At 37.8% G+C, this 21341-nt stretch overlaps 1 protein-coding gene across 1 annotated transcript in view; it reads left to right on the top strand.

Annotated features, from left to right (window-relative positions):
• The window catches only part of LOC128652509 (pinopsin-like), a 469816-nt gene that overhangs the window by 435677 nt on the left and 12798 nt on the right, over positions 1–21341 (top strand). The window contains exon 5 of the mRNA XM_053705445.1: positions 18292–18525. Coding sequence (XP_053561420.1) covers positions 18292–18525 — 234 coding nt within the window. The remainder of the gene's footprint in view (positions 1–18291; positions 18526–21341) is intronic.

Here is a 21341-nt window from a genome sequence, read left to right as displayed (position 1 = left end):
GACATCGCCGACACCGAAATAAAGTTATTACCCATAATCTTCCACTCCCGACATCGCCACCACTAATAAAAGTTATTAACCGATATTCTGCCGCTCCCCGACATCGCCGCCACTATAATAAAGTTATTAACCCCTATTCTGCCGCTCCCCAACATCGCCACCACTATAATAAAGTTATTAACCCCTATTCTCCCGCATCCCAACATCGCTGACACTATAATAAAGCTTTTGACGCCTATTCCGCTGCTCCCCAACATCGCCACCACTAAATAAAGTTATTAACCCCTAAACCTCTGGCCTCACACATCACCCCCACTAAATAAACCTATTAACCCCTAAACCACCGTCCCCCCAGATCGCAAAAAAACTAAATTAAACAATTAACCCCTATACCTAACAACCCCCTAACTTTAAATTAAAATATCCCTATCTTAAAAGAAATAAAAACTTACCTGTGAAATAAAAAAAAATAAGTTAAAACTAACAATTAACCTGACATAACTATTATACTAAAATTAAAATAACTACCAATTAAATAAACTAAATTACACATTAAAAAAAACTAACACTATGTCTAAAATTGCAAAAAATAAAAATAGTAAGTGACAAAAAATAACACACCAAATTACAAAAAATAGCAAACGAAACTATCTAAAATAAAAGCAATTGCCCCCCCAAAATAAAAAACCCCTAGCCTACAATAAACTACCAATAGAAAAGAAATCAGCTCTTTTACCTGTAAAAAAATATAAAGACCCCCCAACAGTAAAACACACCACCCAACCAAGCCCCCAAAATAAAAATCCTAACTCTAACAAAAATATAAGCTACCCATTGCCCTGAAAATGGCATTTGTGTGGGCATTGCCCTTAAAAGGGCATTCAGCTCTTTTAAAAAAAAAGCCCAAATCCTAATCTAAAAAAAAAACAACCAAAAAAAGTAAAAAAAAAAACCCTAACACTAACCCCCCACGATCCACTTACAGTTTCTGAAGTCCGGACAACCAGGCGGCGATAAATCTTCATCCAGGCAGTGAGGTCTTCATTGATCCAGGCGGCATCTTCGATCTTCATCCAGGCGGCATCTTCTATCTTCATCCCAGCGGCATCTTCTATATTCATCCCGGTAGCGCGGAGCATCCTCTTCATGCGGTCACTGCCGTACGCTGATTCTTCAATGCAAGGGAGCTTTTTAAAAATGGCGTCCCTTGCATTCCTATTGGCTGATTTGATTTTTGAAATTCAAATCAGCCAATAGGATGAGAGCTACTGAAATCCTATTGGCTGTTCAAATCAGCCAATAGGATGAGAGCTACTGAAATTCTATTGGCTATTCAAATTCAAACCATGCTGATTTGAACTCATAATCCTGTTTACACAAATATGCTCATCAATATAATCCCTTCAAATATGTTCCCCACTATTGATGTCAGACTAACTGGTCTATAGCTTCCTGGATCAGCCCTGCTTCCCTTTTTGAAGAGTGGCACCACATCAGCTTTACGCCAATCCTGGGGTACTATGCCTGAGGATAATGAGTCTTGAAAAATTAGTATAGAGTTTGTCTATAACAGTGCTACGTTCCCTTAACACCCTTGGGTGTATATATTGTGTTATATATATACATATTGTACTGTAAAATAATATATTATAGACAAGATTACGAGATTGCACACTAACTGCGCTCAAAGTAAAATATTTTAATGTATTACAAGTTGAAAGTAAAAAGTTAGTATGCAAGCTCAATTCCTTTGGAAATTGTAACCACACCAACTTATTATTATTGCACGCACGCTAATCCGATACCGTGTTAGACCAACTGTGCTAAACCTGAAAGTAGTTATGAACACTTTAAATTCCAATGTTTTTCACAGAAAAGAAAATCTTTTTATTTTAAATTCTCTCTCTTTCTCTCTCTCTCTCTCTCTCTCTCTCTCTCTCTCTTTCTCTCACTCTCTCTCTCTCTCTCTCTCTCTCTCTATATATATATATATATATATATATATATATACAAACCCCACACGCACACATACAATATATCTATACGTATATATATATATATATATATATATATACTGTAGATAGATAGATAGATAGATAGATAGATAGATAGTAAAAGATAACTCCTAGGATATATTCAGAGTCCAACTTGAGCACAACAATGTGTTTACCAAGAAAGATGTATGTATGTATGACGTATACATCTTGCTGACCGCTTACTGCTATGTGAGTTTTCCATTTTAAACTGTTTCAAATAAACAATGAACTTTTAATTTTGGACCAATAAGGCTGTGCATGGTATTTCTTGGTAAACACATTGTTGTGCCCAAGTTGGACTCTTTGAATATATCCTAGGAGTTATCTTGTATTTACTTTACTCACAAAACCGCCACTGCCACGGAGGAGACCGTGAGGACTGGAGGAGGTGAGTGTTTGGTGTGCAGGGACTAGACGCCAACTCCGACAAATCAAGGTATTTCACTTGTCTTTAAAGGGACAGTCAACACCAGAATCTTTGTTTTAAAAGATAGATAATCCCTTAATTACCAATTCCCCAGTTTTGCATAACCAACACAGTTATAATTATACACGTTTTACCTCTGTAATTACCTTGTATCTAAGCCTCAGCAGACTGCCCCCTTATTTCAGTTCTTTTGACAGAATTACATTTTAGCCAATCAGAGCTGTCTCCATGGTAAATTCATGTGCATGAGCTCAATGTTATCTATATGAAACACGTGAACTAATGCCCTCTAGTGGTGAAAAACTATCAAAATGAATTTAGATTAGAAGCGGCCTTCAAGGTCTAAGAAATTTGCATATGAACCTCCTAGGTTTAGCTTTCAACTAAGAATACCAAGAGAACAAAGCAAAATTGGTGATAATTTGGAAAGTTGTTTAAAATTACATTCCCTATTTGAAACATGAAAGTTTTTTTTGGACTTGACTGTCCCTTTAAACCCTTCATTTGATACACCTGGTGCAGTTTGTTGCACAAATTTGATAGAGAGAGAGAGAGAGAGAAATATTTATTTAAAAATAAAAAGAAATTTTTTTAATGCGCCGCTCCTAGACTCCCGGACACCGCTGCCACCTACATTATACCTAGTAACCCCTATCCTGCCCCCCTATACCGTCGCCCTCTATAATAAAGTTATTAACCCCTATCCTGCTGTTTCCGCACCTCGCCGCAACTAAATAAATAGTTTAACCCCTAAACCGCCGCTCCCTGACCCCGCCGCAACCTATATTAAATTTATTAACCCCTATCCTGCCCCCCCTACACCGTCGCCACCTATAATAAATTTATTAACCCCTATCCTGCCCCCCACTACACCGCCGCCACTGTAATAAAATTATTAACCCCTAAACCTAAGTCTAACACTAACCATAACACCCCCCTAACTTAAATATTAATTAAATAAATCTAAATAATATTTCTATTATGAACTAAATTAATCCTATTTAAAACTAAATACTTACCTTTAAAATAAACCCTAATATAGCTACAATATAAATAATAATTATATTGTAGCTATCTTAGGATTTATTTTTATTTTACAGGCAAATTTCAATTTATTTTAACTAGGTACAATAGCTATTAAATAGTTATTAACTATTTAATAGCTTACCTAGCTAAAATAAAGAGAAATTTACCTGTAAAATAAAAACTAACCTAAGTTACAATTAAACCTAACACTACACTATCATTAAATTAATTAAATAAATTAACTACAAATAACTACAATTAAATACAATTACATAAACTAACTAAAGTACAAAAAATAAAAAAAGCTAAGTTACAAAAAATAAAAAAAATAAGTTACAAACATTTAAAAAATATTACAACAATTTTAAGCTACTTACACCTAATCTAAGCCCCCTAATAAAATAACAAACCCCCCCAAAATAAAAAAATGCCCTACCCTATTCTAAATTAAAAAAGTTCAAAGCTCTTTTACCTTACCAGCCCTTAAAAGGGCCTTTTGTGGGGGCATGCCCCAAAGAATTCAGCTCTTTTGCCTGTAAAAGAAAAATACAAACCCCCCAACATTAAAACCCACCACCCACATACCCCTAATCTAACCCAAACCCCCCTTAAAATAACCTAACACTAATCCCCTAAAGATCATCCTACTTTGAGTCGTCTTCACTCAGCCGAGCAGCGATGGAACCGAAGAGGAGACCCGGAGCGGCAGAAGTTATCCTCCAAGTGGCGCTAAAGAAATCTTCCATCCGATGAAGTGATCCTCCAAGCGGTGCTGAAGAAGTCTTCCATCCGGGCGATGTCATCTTCCAAGCGGCGCTGAAGAAGCCTTCTATCCGGGCGATGTCATCTTCCAAGCGGGGTCTTCAATCTTCATCCCGGCGACGCGGAACATCCTTCTTTACCGACGGACTACCGACGAATGAAGGCTCCTTTAAGGGACGTCATCCAAGGTGGCGTCCCTTCAATTCCGATTGGCTGATAGGATTCTATCAGCCAATCGGAATTAAGGTAGGAAAAATCTGATTGGCTGATTGAATCAGCCAATCAGATTCAAGTTCAATCTGATTGGCTGATCCAATCAGCCAATCAGATTGAGCTTGCATTCTATTGGCTGTTCCGATCAGCCAATAGAAGGCGAGCTCAATCTGATTGGCTGATTCCAGCCTCGCCACAAATACGCTGCAGAATTCCAGCGTATTTGAGTTTGACAGCTTGATAACTAGGCCCCTAAAACACAATAAAAATTATATTGCATTTTTCAAGGTATTTGACTGGTGTTTGTGTGTATATGTCACGCTCCACTCTGCTCAGCAGTGCCGCTTCTGTCTGCTGCGCGGTTCCGCTGCATTGCCTAGCAACGTCTTATGCTCTCTGAAGCCAGCTAACACACTCACTGTAGCCCTCCCACTCTGCTGACGTCACGCCGGGTTCTTATTCAGGCGTCTCTATCCTCTGGTGCCCGTTTGTTTTACCTTTCTGTGGCTGCTCGTGAGTAATACTTTGCTGGATTTTCTGAATTACCTGTTAACGAACTTTGCCTGTCTGACAACGTCTCTGCCTTATCCCTTTCAAGCCTGCATTCAAGTTTAATTACTTACCTGCCTGATATCACGTTGCCAAACTTTGCTTGCCTGACTACGCTACTGGTTATTCCTTACCTGCCTGATATCACGTTGCCTAAACTTTGCTTGCCTGACTACGCTTCTGGATAATCCTTACCTGCCTGATATCACGTTGCCAAACTTTGCTTGCCTGACTACGCTTCTGGATAACACTTACCTGCCTGATATCACGTTGCCAAACTTTGCTTGCCTGACTAAGCTACTGGTTAACCCTTACCTGCCTGAAACCACGTTGCCTAACTTTGCTTGCCAAAACTACGCTACTGGTTTACCCTTTTACTGAATGAACTCAAGTTGCCAATTACTGCCTGTCTGACTACGCTTCTTCCTGACTCCACTTTGTCTGCTTTCAAGTTTCCTTGTACCCAAACCTTGAAACCTGTGAGTAAACCTTCACTTACTATTAATGGTGTACTATATTTCCTCAGAAGCAGTCGTGGGGTCAGGTCCTGGTTTATACTCAGTGTGCTAGTGTGTTATTTAAATTAATTCTAGCATTTGGGTCTGATTCTGGACTTAGCCTAACCTGACAATATACATGTGTATTTATGTGTTTATATGTGTATATATGTATGTATATGTGCACATACATATTTAAACATAGAAACACATAAATACACATTTATACACTTACAGAATATACAAATATAGGTATATATACACATATTTAGATATATCTATATACATTGGAGCCCTTTCCAGTCAAACATTTTTGCCACATACCATATCCCTATTAACTCATTTATATTAATATTTAAAGGGTATATTTTTATTAAAAATTATATCTATGAGTGTAATATTTTATTGTAATGTGTTTTACATTTGTTTTGTGCAACTTTTTTTAAACCCTTATAGTTTACTTCAGGTCACAAGTCTTGCTTTTGCTCAAGCGCAAACAATAACTTTCAACTTGTAATACTAGCGCAAGTTAGAGGGGTCACAATATCCATTGAAAGTATAGGCTGCACTCAATTGAAGTCGGGCACGCTAATCATTTTCTGTTTAACAAGCTTTACCATGGACTTTTGATATCAAAGTGTCACTCTAATGGTAGCATGGACAAGTGAAAATTGTTATCGCACTCACACTATCATTAGCAGGCCACTTGTAATCTAGCCCTATGTGTTTCAAGTTTGGGGTTGATCACAATCCTTTAGAAGAAACATATCTAATGATTTTCAAAAAGAAAAACACCATTAAAATCTATGGTTAATTTTGTAGATAGATTATTTGGTAAGCTTTTCTAATGGATATATTTTGTATTTGGGATATTTATATCTAGACGTGCATTTATTTTGTTACCAATTTAATTTATTAATTAGACACGGATATTCATTTTGTGAAAATGGAACGAATATCCATGTTTCATTAATAAATTTGCATTTGTAACAAAATGAATATCTGAATGAATGCACCACATAATTTAAAGGAATTTAAAGAAAACAAAAAAATACATTTGTCAGTATTGATTAGTTTCCTTTAAATGGTTAAATACCTACCTTTACCAAGCTGGACAGCCAAGCTAACCTGGTCCTCTTCTTCACAGAGCCCCGGCCGCACTAATAGGTGTCATTCTCAAGAGAGAGGGTTCAGGGGTTTGGAGCTTATGTGAGGTGGTGTTAGATTTAAGGCGGTCTTGTGCTCTAAAAGTGGCCAGAGGAATATACTCCATATTGGAAATAACTCTTTTATGCATGATTGAATAAACAGGTAGACAAAGCAAGTTTCATTATACAGGAACTGGAGACTCAGATATTGGAAGCAGGATTGGACAGCAGGAATGTCCACACAGGAAATCAGAAGTACCCCATCTACAGGGAGTGCAGAATTATTAGGCAAATGAGTATTTTGACCACATCATCCTCTTTATGCATGTTGTCTTACTCCAAGCTGTATAGGCTTGAAAGCCTACTACCAATTAAGCATATTAGGTGATGTGCATCTCTGTAATGAGAAGGGGTGTGGTCTAATGACATCAACACCCTATATCAGGTGTGCATAATTATTAGGCAACTTCCTTTCCTTTGGCAAAATGGGTCAAAAGAAGGACTTGACAGGCTCAGAAAAGTCAAAAATAGTGAGATATCTTGCAGAGGGATGCAGCACTCTTAAAATTGCAAAGCTTCTGAAGCGTGATCATCGAACAATCAATCGTTTCATTCAAAATAGTCAACAGGGTCGCAAGAAGCGTGTGGAAAAACCAAGGCGCAAAATAACTGCCCATGAACTGAGAAAAGTCAAGCGTGCAGCTGCCAAGATGCCACTTGCCACCAATTTGGCCATATTTCAGAGCTGCAACATCACTGGAGTGCCCAAAAGCACAAGGTGTGCAATACTCAGAGACATGGCCAAGGTAAGAAAGGCTGAAAGACGACCACCACTGAACAAGACACACAAGCTGAAACGTCAAGACTGGGCCAAGAAATATCTCAAGACTGATTTTTCTAAGGTTTTATGGACTGATGAAATGAGAGTGAGTCTTGATGGGCCAAATGGATGGGCCCGTGGCTGGATTGGTAAAGGGCAGAGAGCTCCAGTCCGACTCAGACGCCAGCAAGGTGGAGGTGGAGTACTGGTTTGGGCTGGTATCATCAAAGATGAGCTTGAGGGGCCTTTTCGGGTTGAGGATGGAGTCAAGCTCAACTCCCAGTCCTACTGCCAGTTTCTGGAAGACACCTTCTTCAAGCAGTGGTACAGGAAGAAGTCTGCATTCTTCAAGAAAAACATGATTTTCATGCAGGACAATGCTCCATCACACGCGTCCAAGTACTCCACAGCGTGGCTGGCAAGAAAGGGTATAAAAGAAGAAAATCTAATGACATGGCCTCCTTGTTCACCTGATCTGAACCCCATTGAGAACCTGTGGTCCATCATCAAATGTGAGATTTACAAGGAGGGAAAACAGTACACCTCTCTGAACAGTGTCTGGGAGGCTGTGGTTGCTTCTGCACGCAATGTTGATGGTGAACAGATCAAAACACTGACAGAATCCATGGATGGCAGGCTTTTGAGTGTCCTTGCAAAGAAAGGTGGCTATATTGGTCACTGATTTGTTTTTGTTTTGTTTTTGAATGTCAGAAATATATATTTGTGAATGTTGAGATGTTATATTGGTTTCACTGGTAAAAATAAATAATTGAAATGGGTATATATTTGTTTTTGTTAAGTTGCCTAATAATTATGCACAGTAATAGTCACCTGCACACACAGATATCCCCCTAAAATAGCTAAAACTAAAAACAAACTAAAAACTACTTCCAAAAATATTCAGCTTTGATATTAATGAGTTTTTTGGGTTCATTGAGAACATGGTTGATGTTCAATAATAAAATTAATCCTCAAAAATACAACTTGCCTAATAATTCTGCACTCCCTGTAGAACCAGAAAGAGAAGTGTCAGCTTTATGGAGCCAAGGACTGGAGTGCCCACTTGAGGCCGAGATGTTAACAGGATACAGAAGATGGGCAGACGTCCACTGCATGGCTTGGATACAGAAATTGGATGCTGGTACTTGACAGATACCCTCTGCAAAGCTTGGGCATAGTAGCTGGTTTACTGATACTTGCAGATGCCCTCTGTAGGATTTGGTGCTAAAACAGGATACCGGTGCTTGGAAAGCACCCTCTGCAGGACTTGGTGCTAAAGCAGGATACTATGCTTGGCAGGTTCCCTCTGCAGGACTTGGTTACAGGAGCAGAATACCAGAGCTACAGGATGGTGACAAAGGACAACAAGTAGCTAAGACAGGCAGGTATCAAGAGAGTAGTCAGAAGTCTAGCCGAGGTCAGTTACCAGAAAGCAGTCCGATCATTCATCAAACCCTGGAGTATCCGGAAGAGCGCTCAGAAACGAAGCCAAGTGAAGAGTACCAGATAAAAAATCCAGCCCTTCTTAGTACACTGGGGAGATTAAAAAGAGAGGTCAGGAGACAAGCCATATTCAGGAACCAGAAACACAGCTGAACAACAGAAATTCCGGTTTAGGACAGAGGCATAAGCAAAGCTGGTAAACTACAATCTCAGGGCAGGGAGTGGTCTGAGAGTCTGCCTTATATAGCAGTGATGATTAGAAAACTACCTGTAGCTGGCAGGCAGGTGGAGCCAAAGAGCTAGCCAGTGCAGGTAGCAGAACAAACAAACTATAGGCCTGATCCATTGCCCTCCAGTGGTGCAGAGACAGAGTAACAGGCTTAGAAAATCAGCAGCAGACATCTCAGGTTTGAGCCTGGGCACAGCCGTGACAATGGGGGACTTAGCGTTGCAGATGGTGAACTTTTTCACCTGTAGCTTAGGAACATTTACATTTGTTTAACAAAATTTAATAAAAAAGGTTTTATGAATATTCAGTATTAATTTTGTTTAAAACAAAACGAGTACTGAATAGTGCAGCCAATGAATATTCAGGGAAAATATTTACTCCAAAAGATTCAGACTAATCAAATTTTTCGCAACTGCACAAGCCATTTAATATCCCATTGAAGACACTAGGCAGACTTTTTATTTTACTATAGTGCATTTTTTTAAAACAACATCGCACTGTATTAAACATGTTTTTAAAAGAAAATGTCTTTTTTAACATTGTACTTTTTTTTAGATGTTACAATCGTGATACTTTAAAGTAAGCTCACACTGTGCTGAATGGTTTTGGTTCTAATAATGGGGTTGCACTGTGCCAAATTTGTTACTAAAATTAAATACATTTGGTACAATGCAACATTTATATTAGAACTAAGGGCCCCATGTGTTATCCGGCAGTAATGCTCGCCACTTCTCTCATGTGACCAATCGCGTGATAGAAGGATCTGTAAATCACCCAGAGCAAGTGAGTTTGGGGTGATTTCTCTTTGCCACCTCAGAGGTCTAATGACTGCTGCTTCTTAATTTGCAGGAAGCAGGTTCGCATGTGTGAACCTGCCCCCAAGGGCTTTGGAGCAGCCTATGCTGCTTAACACATGAAGCCTATAAACTGTTTTATCAAATAGTGGGAGGACTATGTTTCCAGAATGGCAACCTGTTCCCCAGCATTTGTGCAGTGCTATCCAATCACATAAGAGCAGAACCTTACAGTCACTTTTATAAAAATAAGAAGGCGCTCCAATGGCACAATATCTCTATTCAAAAGGACATCATCAATAACACAGCATAAACTCTAAAAGGATATCCTCCTAAAGGCTGCGCACTAGAGCAGTGCAAATCACGCAGTCTGGGTGTATTAGTAGCTTCTCAGCTAGCTACCTTGTATTGTCTGCTTTAACAGATCTGGTATAATGGGATCTTCAATATAAACAAAAGTTGCCCAAATATAAAAAATGACTGCATGATTGGCATTAAAAAAAACAAATTTAATAAAGTACAAAATGTAAAAACAATTTTCTGCTAAAAACTGTTTTGATATCCTTTTGAGTAGAAAAATTGTGCTATTGGAGCAACAAATTCTCATTTTTACTACCGTGACTGTATGGTGATTTTCCCTTTGGAAGAGCTGACTGATTTTTGGAACCAACTGAAACTTTGGACTTTGCTTGTGAAGAGTAGAGCCTGTCAATCCCTAAGAGCAATTGAGTTCAGAGTGGCTTAACTTGCAATTGTAAGCCTGCAGTGCAAGGGCTCCAAAGCTGTCTCCACAGTTTTATAAATAGAGCTACCCTAAACACTATTAAAGGCCAGATTACGAGGGGGCGGTATTTAGCTCTCCCTCTCAAGTTCTAGAAGTAAGCTTTTTGGACACGTTGGGTAACGCTCATATTAAAAAGTTAAAAGTAAATAGTTTAAGCTTGCGCGCACGTTAAAAGCTGAACTTAGACTTTTGCGTGCGCGATAACGTATTCGTCTATAGAAATCAATGGAGCATAAAAACTGGGAAAAAACACCCTACTCGCATGCAAACCCGATTGCATATTCTCAAGTGAGCTAACCCAACATGAAAATATGAATATTTCACATTCCAATGTTCTTGACATAAAAGAATATGTTCTATTTATTTATAAATACATATTTCTATATATTTCTGATGGTATTTTGGTACAATAAATATCTATACCTATATACATATATAGATGATTATATATAAGTATAGATATATACAGATATATATAGGAATATTTATTTAACCCCTTAATGACCGATGACGTGCATGGTACATCCTCTAAAAAAATACAGTTAATGACCGAGGACGTACCCTGCACGTCTTCGGTCTGGGAAAGCGGTGAATCCTGATCGCTCCCAGCCGCTTTCCGGTTATTGCACGGGGCAGGAGCGGATGGGAACCGCTACACTACATATTTTTTTTTGTTAAGAAGTGGGAGAAAGGGGGGTGGGAGTTTGCCCTACATTATACCTTAGGGTACTTGGAGGGGGTGGGGGTTGGTCTTTGGGGGGGGAAGCTACACTACAGAAAATTAAAAAACAAACAAAAATAAACTGTTTTATCCTAAACTGGGTACTGGCAGACACCTGCCAGTACCCAAGATGGCACCCATTAAGGTAGAGGGGGAGGGTTAGAGAGCTGTTTGGGGGGGATCAGGGAGGTTGGGGGCTAAGGGGGGAATCCTACAAAGAAGCATATGTAAATATGCTAAAAAAACACGCACAAAAACCCAAATATAACTTTTATTTTAGTACTGGCAGACTTTCTGCCAGTACTTAAGATGGCGGGGACAATTGTGAGGTGGGGGAGGGAAGAGAGCTGTTTGGGAGGGATCAGGGGGTCTGATGTGTCAGGTGGGAGGCTGATCTCTACACTAAAGCTAAAATTAACCCTGCAAGCTCCCAACAAGCTACCTAATTAACCCCTTCACTGCTAGCCATAATACACGTGTGATGCGCAGCGGCATTTAGCGGCCTTCTAATTACCAAAAAGCAACACCAAAGCCATATATGTCTGCTATTTCTGAACAAAGGGGATCCCAGAGAAGCATTTACAACCATTTGTGCCATAATTGCACAAGCTGTTTGTAAATAATTTCAGTGAGAAACCTAAAGTTTGTGAAAAAGTTTGTGAAAAAGGGAACATTTTTTTTTATTTGATCGCATTTGGCGGTGAAATGGTGGCATGAAATATACCAAAATGGGCCTAGATCAATACTTTGGGGTGTCCACTACACTAAAGCTAAAATTACCCCAAAAAGCTCCCTACATGCTCCCTAATTAACCCCTTTACTGCTGGACATAATACACGTGTGGTGTGCAGTGGCATTTAGCTGCCTTCTAATTACCAAAAAGCAACGCCAAAGCCATATATTTCTGCTATTTCTGAACAAAGGGGATCCCAGAGAAGAATTTACAACCATTTATGCCATAATTGCACAAGTTGTTTGTAAATAATTTCAGTGAGAAACCTAAAGTTTGTGAAAAAGTTTGTGAAAAAGTGAACAATTTTTTTTTATTTGATCGCACTTGGCGGTGAAATGGTGGCCTGAAATATACAAAAATGGGCCTAGATCAATACCTTGGAATGTCTTCTAAAACAAAATATATATATGTCAAGGGATATCAGTGCTACAACGTAACTATCGCTAATTTTGAAAAAAAGTGGTTTCGAAATATCAAAGTGCTACTTGTATTTATGGCCCTATAACTTGCAAAAAAGCAAAGAACATGTAAATATTGGGTATTTCTTATCTCAGGACAAAATTTAGAAACTATTTAGCATGGGTGTTTTTTAGTGGTTGTAGATGTGTAACAGATTTTGGGGGTCAAAGTTAGAAATAGTGTTTTTTTCCATTTTTTCCTCATATTTTATATTTTTTTTTATAGTAAATTATAAGATATGATGAAAATAATGGTATCTTTAGAAAGTCCATTTAATGGCGAGAAAAACTGTATACAATATGTGTGTGTTCAGTAAATAAGTAAGAGGGAAATTACAGCTAAACACAAACATCACAAAAATGTAAAAATAGCCTTGGTCCCAAACGGACAGAAAATGGAAAAGTGCTGTGGTCATTAAGGGGTTAAAAATACATAGAACATATTCTGCTATGTGTAGAACATTGGATTATCAAATATTTATAGTAAATACACAGTATAACACTTTATTAAACTTGAATATTGCATAAATATGTTTTACATGTTTTCATCTACTTGACTGTAAATGACTCCAATTCACATGTGTATATATATATATATATATATATATGTCTGTAAATACATAAATACACATATTAATACATAGATACATACATACAGTATGTACACACATATAAACACCTATACGCACATACATATACTTCTTTAGACATATACATGTATTTATCTCTATGTAAAAGTCCTTTGCAGCCTTTTTGCTTTCTAACACCTGAGACCTCATATCTTTGAGCCCTTAAAACTTTTTTGTGCAATATTTTTTAATAATTTTTAGTAGATAGTTTTATTATGAATGTAACTGTACTTTGTAATGTATTTTTGATGTTTTGTGACACTTTTTTGTTTTGCAAAACAGTTAACCAGAGCTCTGAGGCCGCACTATCCCGATGAGTGTTAACTTCAACGTGCACAAACACTTACGATAAACTCCATTTCGTTTGCGCGTAACTGTTAGCACTCCACTCGTAGTCTGGCTCTTAGTGTCAAATTAACATGCCACTACTTTAATGAAAACTCTTAATAAAAGCTGCTATATTAGACATTTGATGTGAAAATGTAAGCATAATTAAATTTAAATACATTTGAAAAAAAAATGCCTTAAAATTACTACTTTGTTAAATAATACATGAGCATGTCAGTATTATATTTGTATTAGTGGCAAAGCAGCAAACTATCTTGTATTAAAAGATTTACATTGCTATAGATTGAAATACATTGCTATATATTTATATTTTACGTCACTTTTTGGTTTTGCATTATGATACTGTCAATTTGAATGATGTTAAAAAAAATAATAACTGAACACCATTGATGTCTGGGTCTGTGTAACCTAAAAAAGATTTAATAAACCTATTTGAGTATGCAGGTTTTAAACAGAGGTGTTCCTCAGAATTTGCTTTATGAGTTTAATGTACTTTTACATTTAAAGCATTAAAAAATGTGAACATTCAGCACATCACAGATTGGTTATAAGTTGATTTTTACAGCAAATAGACAGGGTGGAGTAAAAAAATGCAAATTTCCTGCAGCGAATTAGAACTTAGTGAGCATGAAGTAGTCAGCTTCTCAGGACCCCATTTATAACCAGTAATGAATAATTAAAGACAAGAGTGGATCCTGCTAATAACCAAAAAATTAAAACAGTCAGGATGTTATAGATTAAGCAGTGACCCTTTTACTCTCTCATACTGGTCTTGTCTCTAATCAGACTTCTCACACTCTCCTTGTCACTGACATGGCCTCAATATGAAGATAAATATCTCTATTTGCTTTCTGTATCATTGACACAGCTACTGCCACCGACAGATCCACTCACAGACTCTCAAAGACCAAGCACCTCTCACTAATTTAACCTCTCTCACTCTGACACATTGGCACAGCCCTCCTCAACCAATATTCACAACTTATTCATCATGTAAGGAACAGTTCTGGAGTTAAAGGGACAGTACACTATAAAATTGTTTCTCCCTTAATGTGTTTCCAATAACTTTTTTATCAGATGCAGCGTATAAAATGCATGAGATTTGCTTTTTAAGGCTTATTTGTGTATATGAATTAGCCAATGTTGTGTTTTGAAGCCACAAGCTAATAAAATGGGTTTAGCTTGTAGGTATAATCAGATCTCATTACTTTATCACATTGTGTACATATACCTGCTTCTTTATCTTATAACTGTCCATAAACCAATCACCAATACTTGGAGAGAACAATGGAAAATTAAAATTTTATTGCCTTTTCTCTTCTATAAGCCCCTGGGAGTGTAATTTCTTCTACTGGCTGTGTTAACACAGCTTGGCCTCGACTCGAGGCCAAAAACTTTCAGGATAGGTGGGGATACCACAGGCTAAATAAACTATTTCAAATGCCAATATAAGGGTAAAGGAAATACTTGTAAACAATTTAATACACTCCAGCAGGTAAAGTGGATCATTGGGAACAAATTAAAGGGGAGAATTTTTTTGAATAAACTGTCCCTTTAACTGGCTTTTTAAAGTGCCCCTACATAGGGCTCGTTTCCACTAAGACGCAATTGGGTTTACGCGATGTCACAAAACTAAAAATAAGCTGTCGGACACAATTACACTTATCAGCAGCTTACGACGGCGCATTATAAAAAATTACCAGCTACCGGAAGTTATAACGCATTCCATAGAAAATATTAGAAGCCGTAAAGCTCTATTACACCAGGTTTCCACTGAAAGCCCAAATAGTTAAAACACTGTCGGAGGCTGTCTTGAAATATTTATGTTTGCAAACAATGCAAGTGTTTCACTTTAGAAATAGATTATTATATGTAATATTTAGCACTGGCCCATGTATATCAATAGTTGCAGTTATGTTCTTATGTAAATATCACTATGTATTTACATATACAAATAAAGTCAAGCACACATCTCCAAAATTCCAACTAGACGTATGCATAGGGCAGCACTAAATATTACATATATCAATACATTGTAAAATATAATAAAAAAAATGTTTTTTATGAAATAAAACATTTTTAATGAATTAAATGTATCGTTTTTGTTTCTCTCTAGAAGCGATCACAGATAAGGAGCGCAGACGCTAAACGTACATTTTATAGTGTAAGGTCACATTACCATAGCAACAGACTTGATATGGCGCGATTTTCCAGAAATCCGATGTCGGATAGTATCATCAAGACACTGTTAACTTACACCTACACGAAAAAGAGCGGCCGCATGCACTGTGCAAAATAGTTAAACGAAAACCTGGTACTAAAACTAAGCCGAAAACTACTTTTAGCTGCAGCCCGCTTCAGTAGCTTATGGCAGCATTTGTACTGACTCAATGGAAGCGAGACCATACTTGGGGATATCAACCAATTTTTGCAATAATAATAATGTGTGGTAACTAAGCAACAAAATGTTTATCTCTATCCTGAGCCAGGATTTTTGTTTGTTTTATTATCTTAGAGACCTGCATTGTTATGGGTTGTGTGCATCCTAATGGGAAACTATTCCTGTAGGTTCATGTTTGTATTTGTATTGTTCTCCAGATCATGCCCTTTCAAATAGGCTGAACCTGCAGGAAGAATATAGCTTCCCATCATATTTCTCTTTGCAAGAATAAACTTAAAGTAGAAATGTCTAATACTGTACATTAAATACTCTGCAGCTGGTGTAACAAGATACTAGGAACACAGAAAGGAGAAAAAATACAGTCTAGTGTTCCTTTGACAGCAGTGAATTTCTGAGTCTGAAGAAACAAACATTAGCATCGGTGTTCATTTAAAAAAGGCAAAAGCTGGAAATGTTTATACTGAAACACTTTAGCTTTGTTGTTATCATTTGTGACATTTACAAGATATGTAAATAGGGAAGGATTCCCATAAAAACCTGGCAAGATGTTTCACATTAAAAGGAATTTGTTTATCCGAATCCTCAGTCTGTCAGTGAAATGACCTTATGGATTGATGACTTAATTACTTTAAATCGATGCATTGATTTTAAATTATATGGAATGAGAAAGCTAGAAAAAGGCCAAGCTAAGTTTTAAAGGGACATCAAACCCAACATGTTTCTTTCATGATTTAGGTAGAACATACAATTTAAACAACTTTCCAGTTTACTTCTATTATCAAATGTCCTTCATTCTCTTGGTATCATTTGTTGAAGGAGCAACAATGCACTTCTGGTTTCTAACTGAACACATGTATGAGCCAATAACAATCGCTATATATATATATGCAGCCACTAATCAGCAGCTAGAACCTAGGTTCTTTGCTACTCCTGAGCGTTCATAGATAAACCTTTCAGCAAAGGATTATAAGAGAAGGAAACAAATAAAAAAATAGAAGTAAATTGGAAAACTGTTTAAAATTGTATGCTCTGTCTAGATCATGAATGTCTAATTATGTCTTTACTGTCCCTTTAAATTTTCACCTAGCAAACAGATTAGAATCTAGACTAGTATTTCAAAAAAACATTAAAGGGACACTAAACCCAATTTTTTTCATTCATGATTCAGATAGAGCATGCAATTTTAAGCAACTTTCTATTTCACTCCTATTATCAAATTTTCTTTGTTCTATTGTTATCTTTACTTAAAAAGCAGGAATGTGATGCATAGGAGACGGCCCATTTTTGTTGAGAACCTGGGATATGCTTGCTTATTGGTGGGTAAATGTAAGCCTCCAATAAGCAAGCACTATCCATGGTGCTGAACCTAAAATGGGCTGGCTGCTAAGATTTACATTCCTGCTTTTAAAATAAAGATTGCAAGAGAACGAAGAAAAATTGATAATCAGATTAAATTAGAAAGATGATTAAAATGTCATGCTTTATCTGAATCATGAAAGAAAAATGTGGGTTCAGTGTCCCTTTAATGTTCATTTTGAATACAATATTCATTACATCATAAATTTGAAGAGCCATTTATTTTCAATGTATTTCCGAATTTTATTTTAGCCTTTATGTTTCCCTTGTGCAGGACTGAAAAAAAATACTCAACAGTAAAATGAATAGAGCAGGAACCTTTAACATCTTACGTTGACTATTTGGATAATTTAGCTTTTTGTTTTTAATTAATTTTAAAACCTCAGGCACTATTTGATGTTTACTCTGTCATCAAAAGGCAATCGAACTTTAGTAAATCCATTGATCTCATAATTCAATTGCATAGCACAGTGCTTTGTAGTTCATCTCACAAAATGTTTACATAGCTTAACAATTTTTTGTATAACATAAATGCCTAATATTGCCCTTTAAAATGAGATCCATTTTTTCAGTTTGTGTAAAGTTGCACTACTTTCCTTATAGTGGCAAATAAGCTGTTACTGTAAAATGCAATTTATATACATTTTCTAAACAGTCTAAAAAAATTACGATTAAAATTGTTTATGCAAATGTGATTCTGTACAAGAACAATAAATGGCTGGAAAGCATTCTGTACACGAAACCCACTTTATCTGTGAACAAGCTAAACCTTACAAGTGTGACTTATACTACATTTAACTGAAATACAATATTAGGAATGATATGTAACAAACAATCCATAAAATGAAGATTACTATGTTGCATTTCTCATCCATGACACAGACAGCGTAACCTATTATTGCAATATCTTCTCGTAGGTTGGAAAGATCAGAAAAACAGCTGTTCGTAAAAGAGAGTATCATGTCCTCTTCATGGTGATTACTACTGTTATCTGCTATCTTATTTGTTGGATGCCATATGGAGTGGTTGCCTTGATGGCTACGTTTGGAAGGCCAGGGACTGTTACACCAGTTGCCAGTGTCATTCCCTCAATTTTGGCCAAAAGCAGTACTGTATTCAATCCATTAATATATATACTTATGAATAAGCAGGTAAGTCATCATTAAATATCTATAATGTTTGTAATTCAACATTGTAATTAATAGTTAATGGTAAACAAATATAGTTGTGTCCTAATACATGATCAGGGATAGGCAAGGTGACCGTACATGGACACTGGTGTCCGTGACTAGCCCTTGCAGTGTCCGCCACAACCTTAGCATATCTTTTCTTTCTGATTAAATAATAGGAATAAAAAAAATATGTAGTGTGAATGAAGTTAGTGGCTTGTCAAGAGACTGCTAGCGATATTGGGTGATAAGTTATGGAATAAATAAAGCCTGAGTGAAATACTGGATGTGTATCTGCATCTGTATAATAACACCCAGCTCTATACAAAGACACAGCAGTGACACTGGCACATGGGTATAGCCAGACAAGAGCTGGTTATAGGGTCAGTGGTATCTACATCAGTATAATAACATCCAGCGCTATATAATGACACAGTAGTGACACTGACACATGGGTATAGCCAGAGGAGGGCTGGTTATAGGATCAGTGGTATTTGCATCAGTATAATAACACCTAGCACTATATGACACAGTAGTGACACTGGCACATGGGTATAGCCAGAGGAGGGCTGGTTATAGGATCAGTGGTATCTGCATCAGTATAATAACACCCAGCACTATATAATGACACAGTAGTGACACTGGCTCATGCGTATAGCCAGAGGAGGGCTGGTTATAGGATCAGTGGTATCTACATCAGTATAATAACACCCAGCACTATATAATGACACAGTAGTGACACTGACACATGGGTATAGCCAGAGGAGGGCTGGTTATAGGATCAGTGGTATCTGCATCAGTATAATAACACCTAGCACTATATGACACAGTAGTGACACTGGCTCATGGGTATAGCCAGAGGAGGGCTGGTTATAGGATCAGTGGTATCTACATCAGTATAATAACACCCAGCACTATATAATGACACAGTAGTGACACTGACACATGGGTATAGCCAGAGGAGGGCTAGTTATAGGGTCAGTGGTATCTGCATCAGTATAATAACAACCAGCATATATAATGACACAGTAGTGACACTGGCACATGGGTATAGCCAGAGGAGGGCTGGTTATAGGATCAGTGGTATCTGCATCAGTATAATAACACCCAGCACTATATAATGACACAGTAGTGACACTGGCACATGGGTATAGTCAGAGGAGGGCTGGTTATAGGATCAGTGGTATCTACATCAGTATAATAACACCCAGCACTATATAATGACACAGTAGTGACACTGGCTCATGGGTATAGCCAGAGGAGGGCTGGTTATAGGATCAGTGGTATCTGCATCAGTATAATAACACCCAGCGCTATATAATAACAAAGTAGTGACACTGGCACATGGGTATAGCCAGAGGAGGGCTGGTTATAGAGTCAGTGGTATCTGCATCAGTATAATAACAACCAGCATATATAATGACACAGTAGTGACACTGGCACATGGGTATAGCCAGAGGAGGGCTGGTTATAGGATCAGTGGTATCTGCATCAGTATAATAACACCCAGCACTATATAATGACACAGTAGTGACACTGGCACATGCGTATAGCCAGAGGAGGGCTGGTTATAGGGTCAGTGGTATCTGCATCAGTATAATAACACCCAACACTATACAAAGACACAGTAGTGACACTGGCTCATCGGTATAGCCAGAGGAGGGCTGGTTATAGGGTCAGTGGTATCTGCATCAGTATAATAACACCCAACACTATACAAAGACACAGTAGTGACACTGGCTCATCGGTATAGCCAGAGGAGGGCTGGTTATAGGGTCAGTGGTACCAGCAACAGTATAATAACACATAGCGCTATATAATGACACAGTAGTGACACTGGCACATGGGTATAGCCAGAGGAGGGCTCGTTATAGGATCAGTGGTATCTGCATCAGTATAATAACACCCATCACTATACAAAGACACAGTAGTGACACTGGCACATGGGTATAGCCAGAGAAGGGCTGGTTATAGGATCAGTGGTATCTGCATCAGTATAATAACACCCAGCGCTATATAATGACACAGTAGTGACACTGGCTCATGGGTATAACCAGAGGAAGGCTGGTTATAGGATCAGTGATATCTGCATCAGTATAATAACACCCAGTGCCATATAATGACACAGTAGTGACACTGGCACATGGGTGTAGCCAGAGGAGGGCTGGTTATAGGATCAGTGGTATCTGCATAAGTATAATAACACCCAGCGCTATATAATGACACAGTAGTGACACTGGCACATGCATATAGCCAGAGGAGGGCTAGTTATAGGGTCAGTGGTATCTGCATAAGTATAATAACACCCAGCACTATATAATGACACAGTAGTGACACTGGCACATGGGTATAGCCAGAGGAGGGCTTGTTATAGGATCAGTGGTATCTGCATAAGTATAATAACACCCAGCACTATATAATGACACAGTAGTGACACTGGCACATGCATATAGCCAGAGGAGGGCTTGTTATAGGATCAGTGGTATCTGCATCAGTATAACACCTAGCACTATATAATGACACAGTAGTGACACTGGCACATGGGTATAGCCAGAGGAGGGCTGGTTATAGAATCAGTGGTATCTGCATCAGTATAATAACACCCAGCACTATATAATGACACAGTAGTGACACTGGCACATGGGTATAACCAGAGGAGGGCTGGTTATAGGATCAGTGGTATCTGCATCAGTATAATAACACCCAGCACTATATAATGACACAGTAGTGACACTGGCACATGGGTATAGCCAGACAAGGGCTTGTTATAGGATCAGTGGTATCTGCATCAGTATAAT

Source organism: Bombina bombina, chromosome 3 (assembly GCF_027579735.1).
Source record: "Bombina bombina isolate aBomBom1 chromosome 3, aBomBom1.pri, whole genome shotgun sequence".
Classification (NCBI taxonomy): domain Eukaryota; kingdom Metazoa; phylum Chordata; class Amphibia; order Anura; family Bombinatoridae; genus Bombina; species Bombina bombina.
Note: the sequence above shows the minus strand (reverse complement) of the source record. Positions and strands in the feature narration are given on the sequence as shown.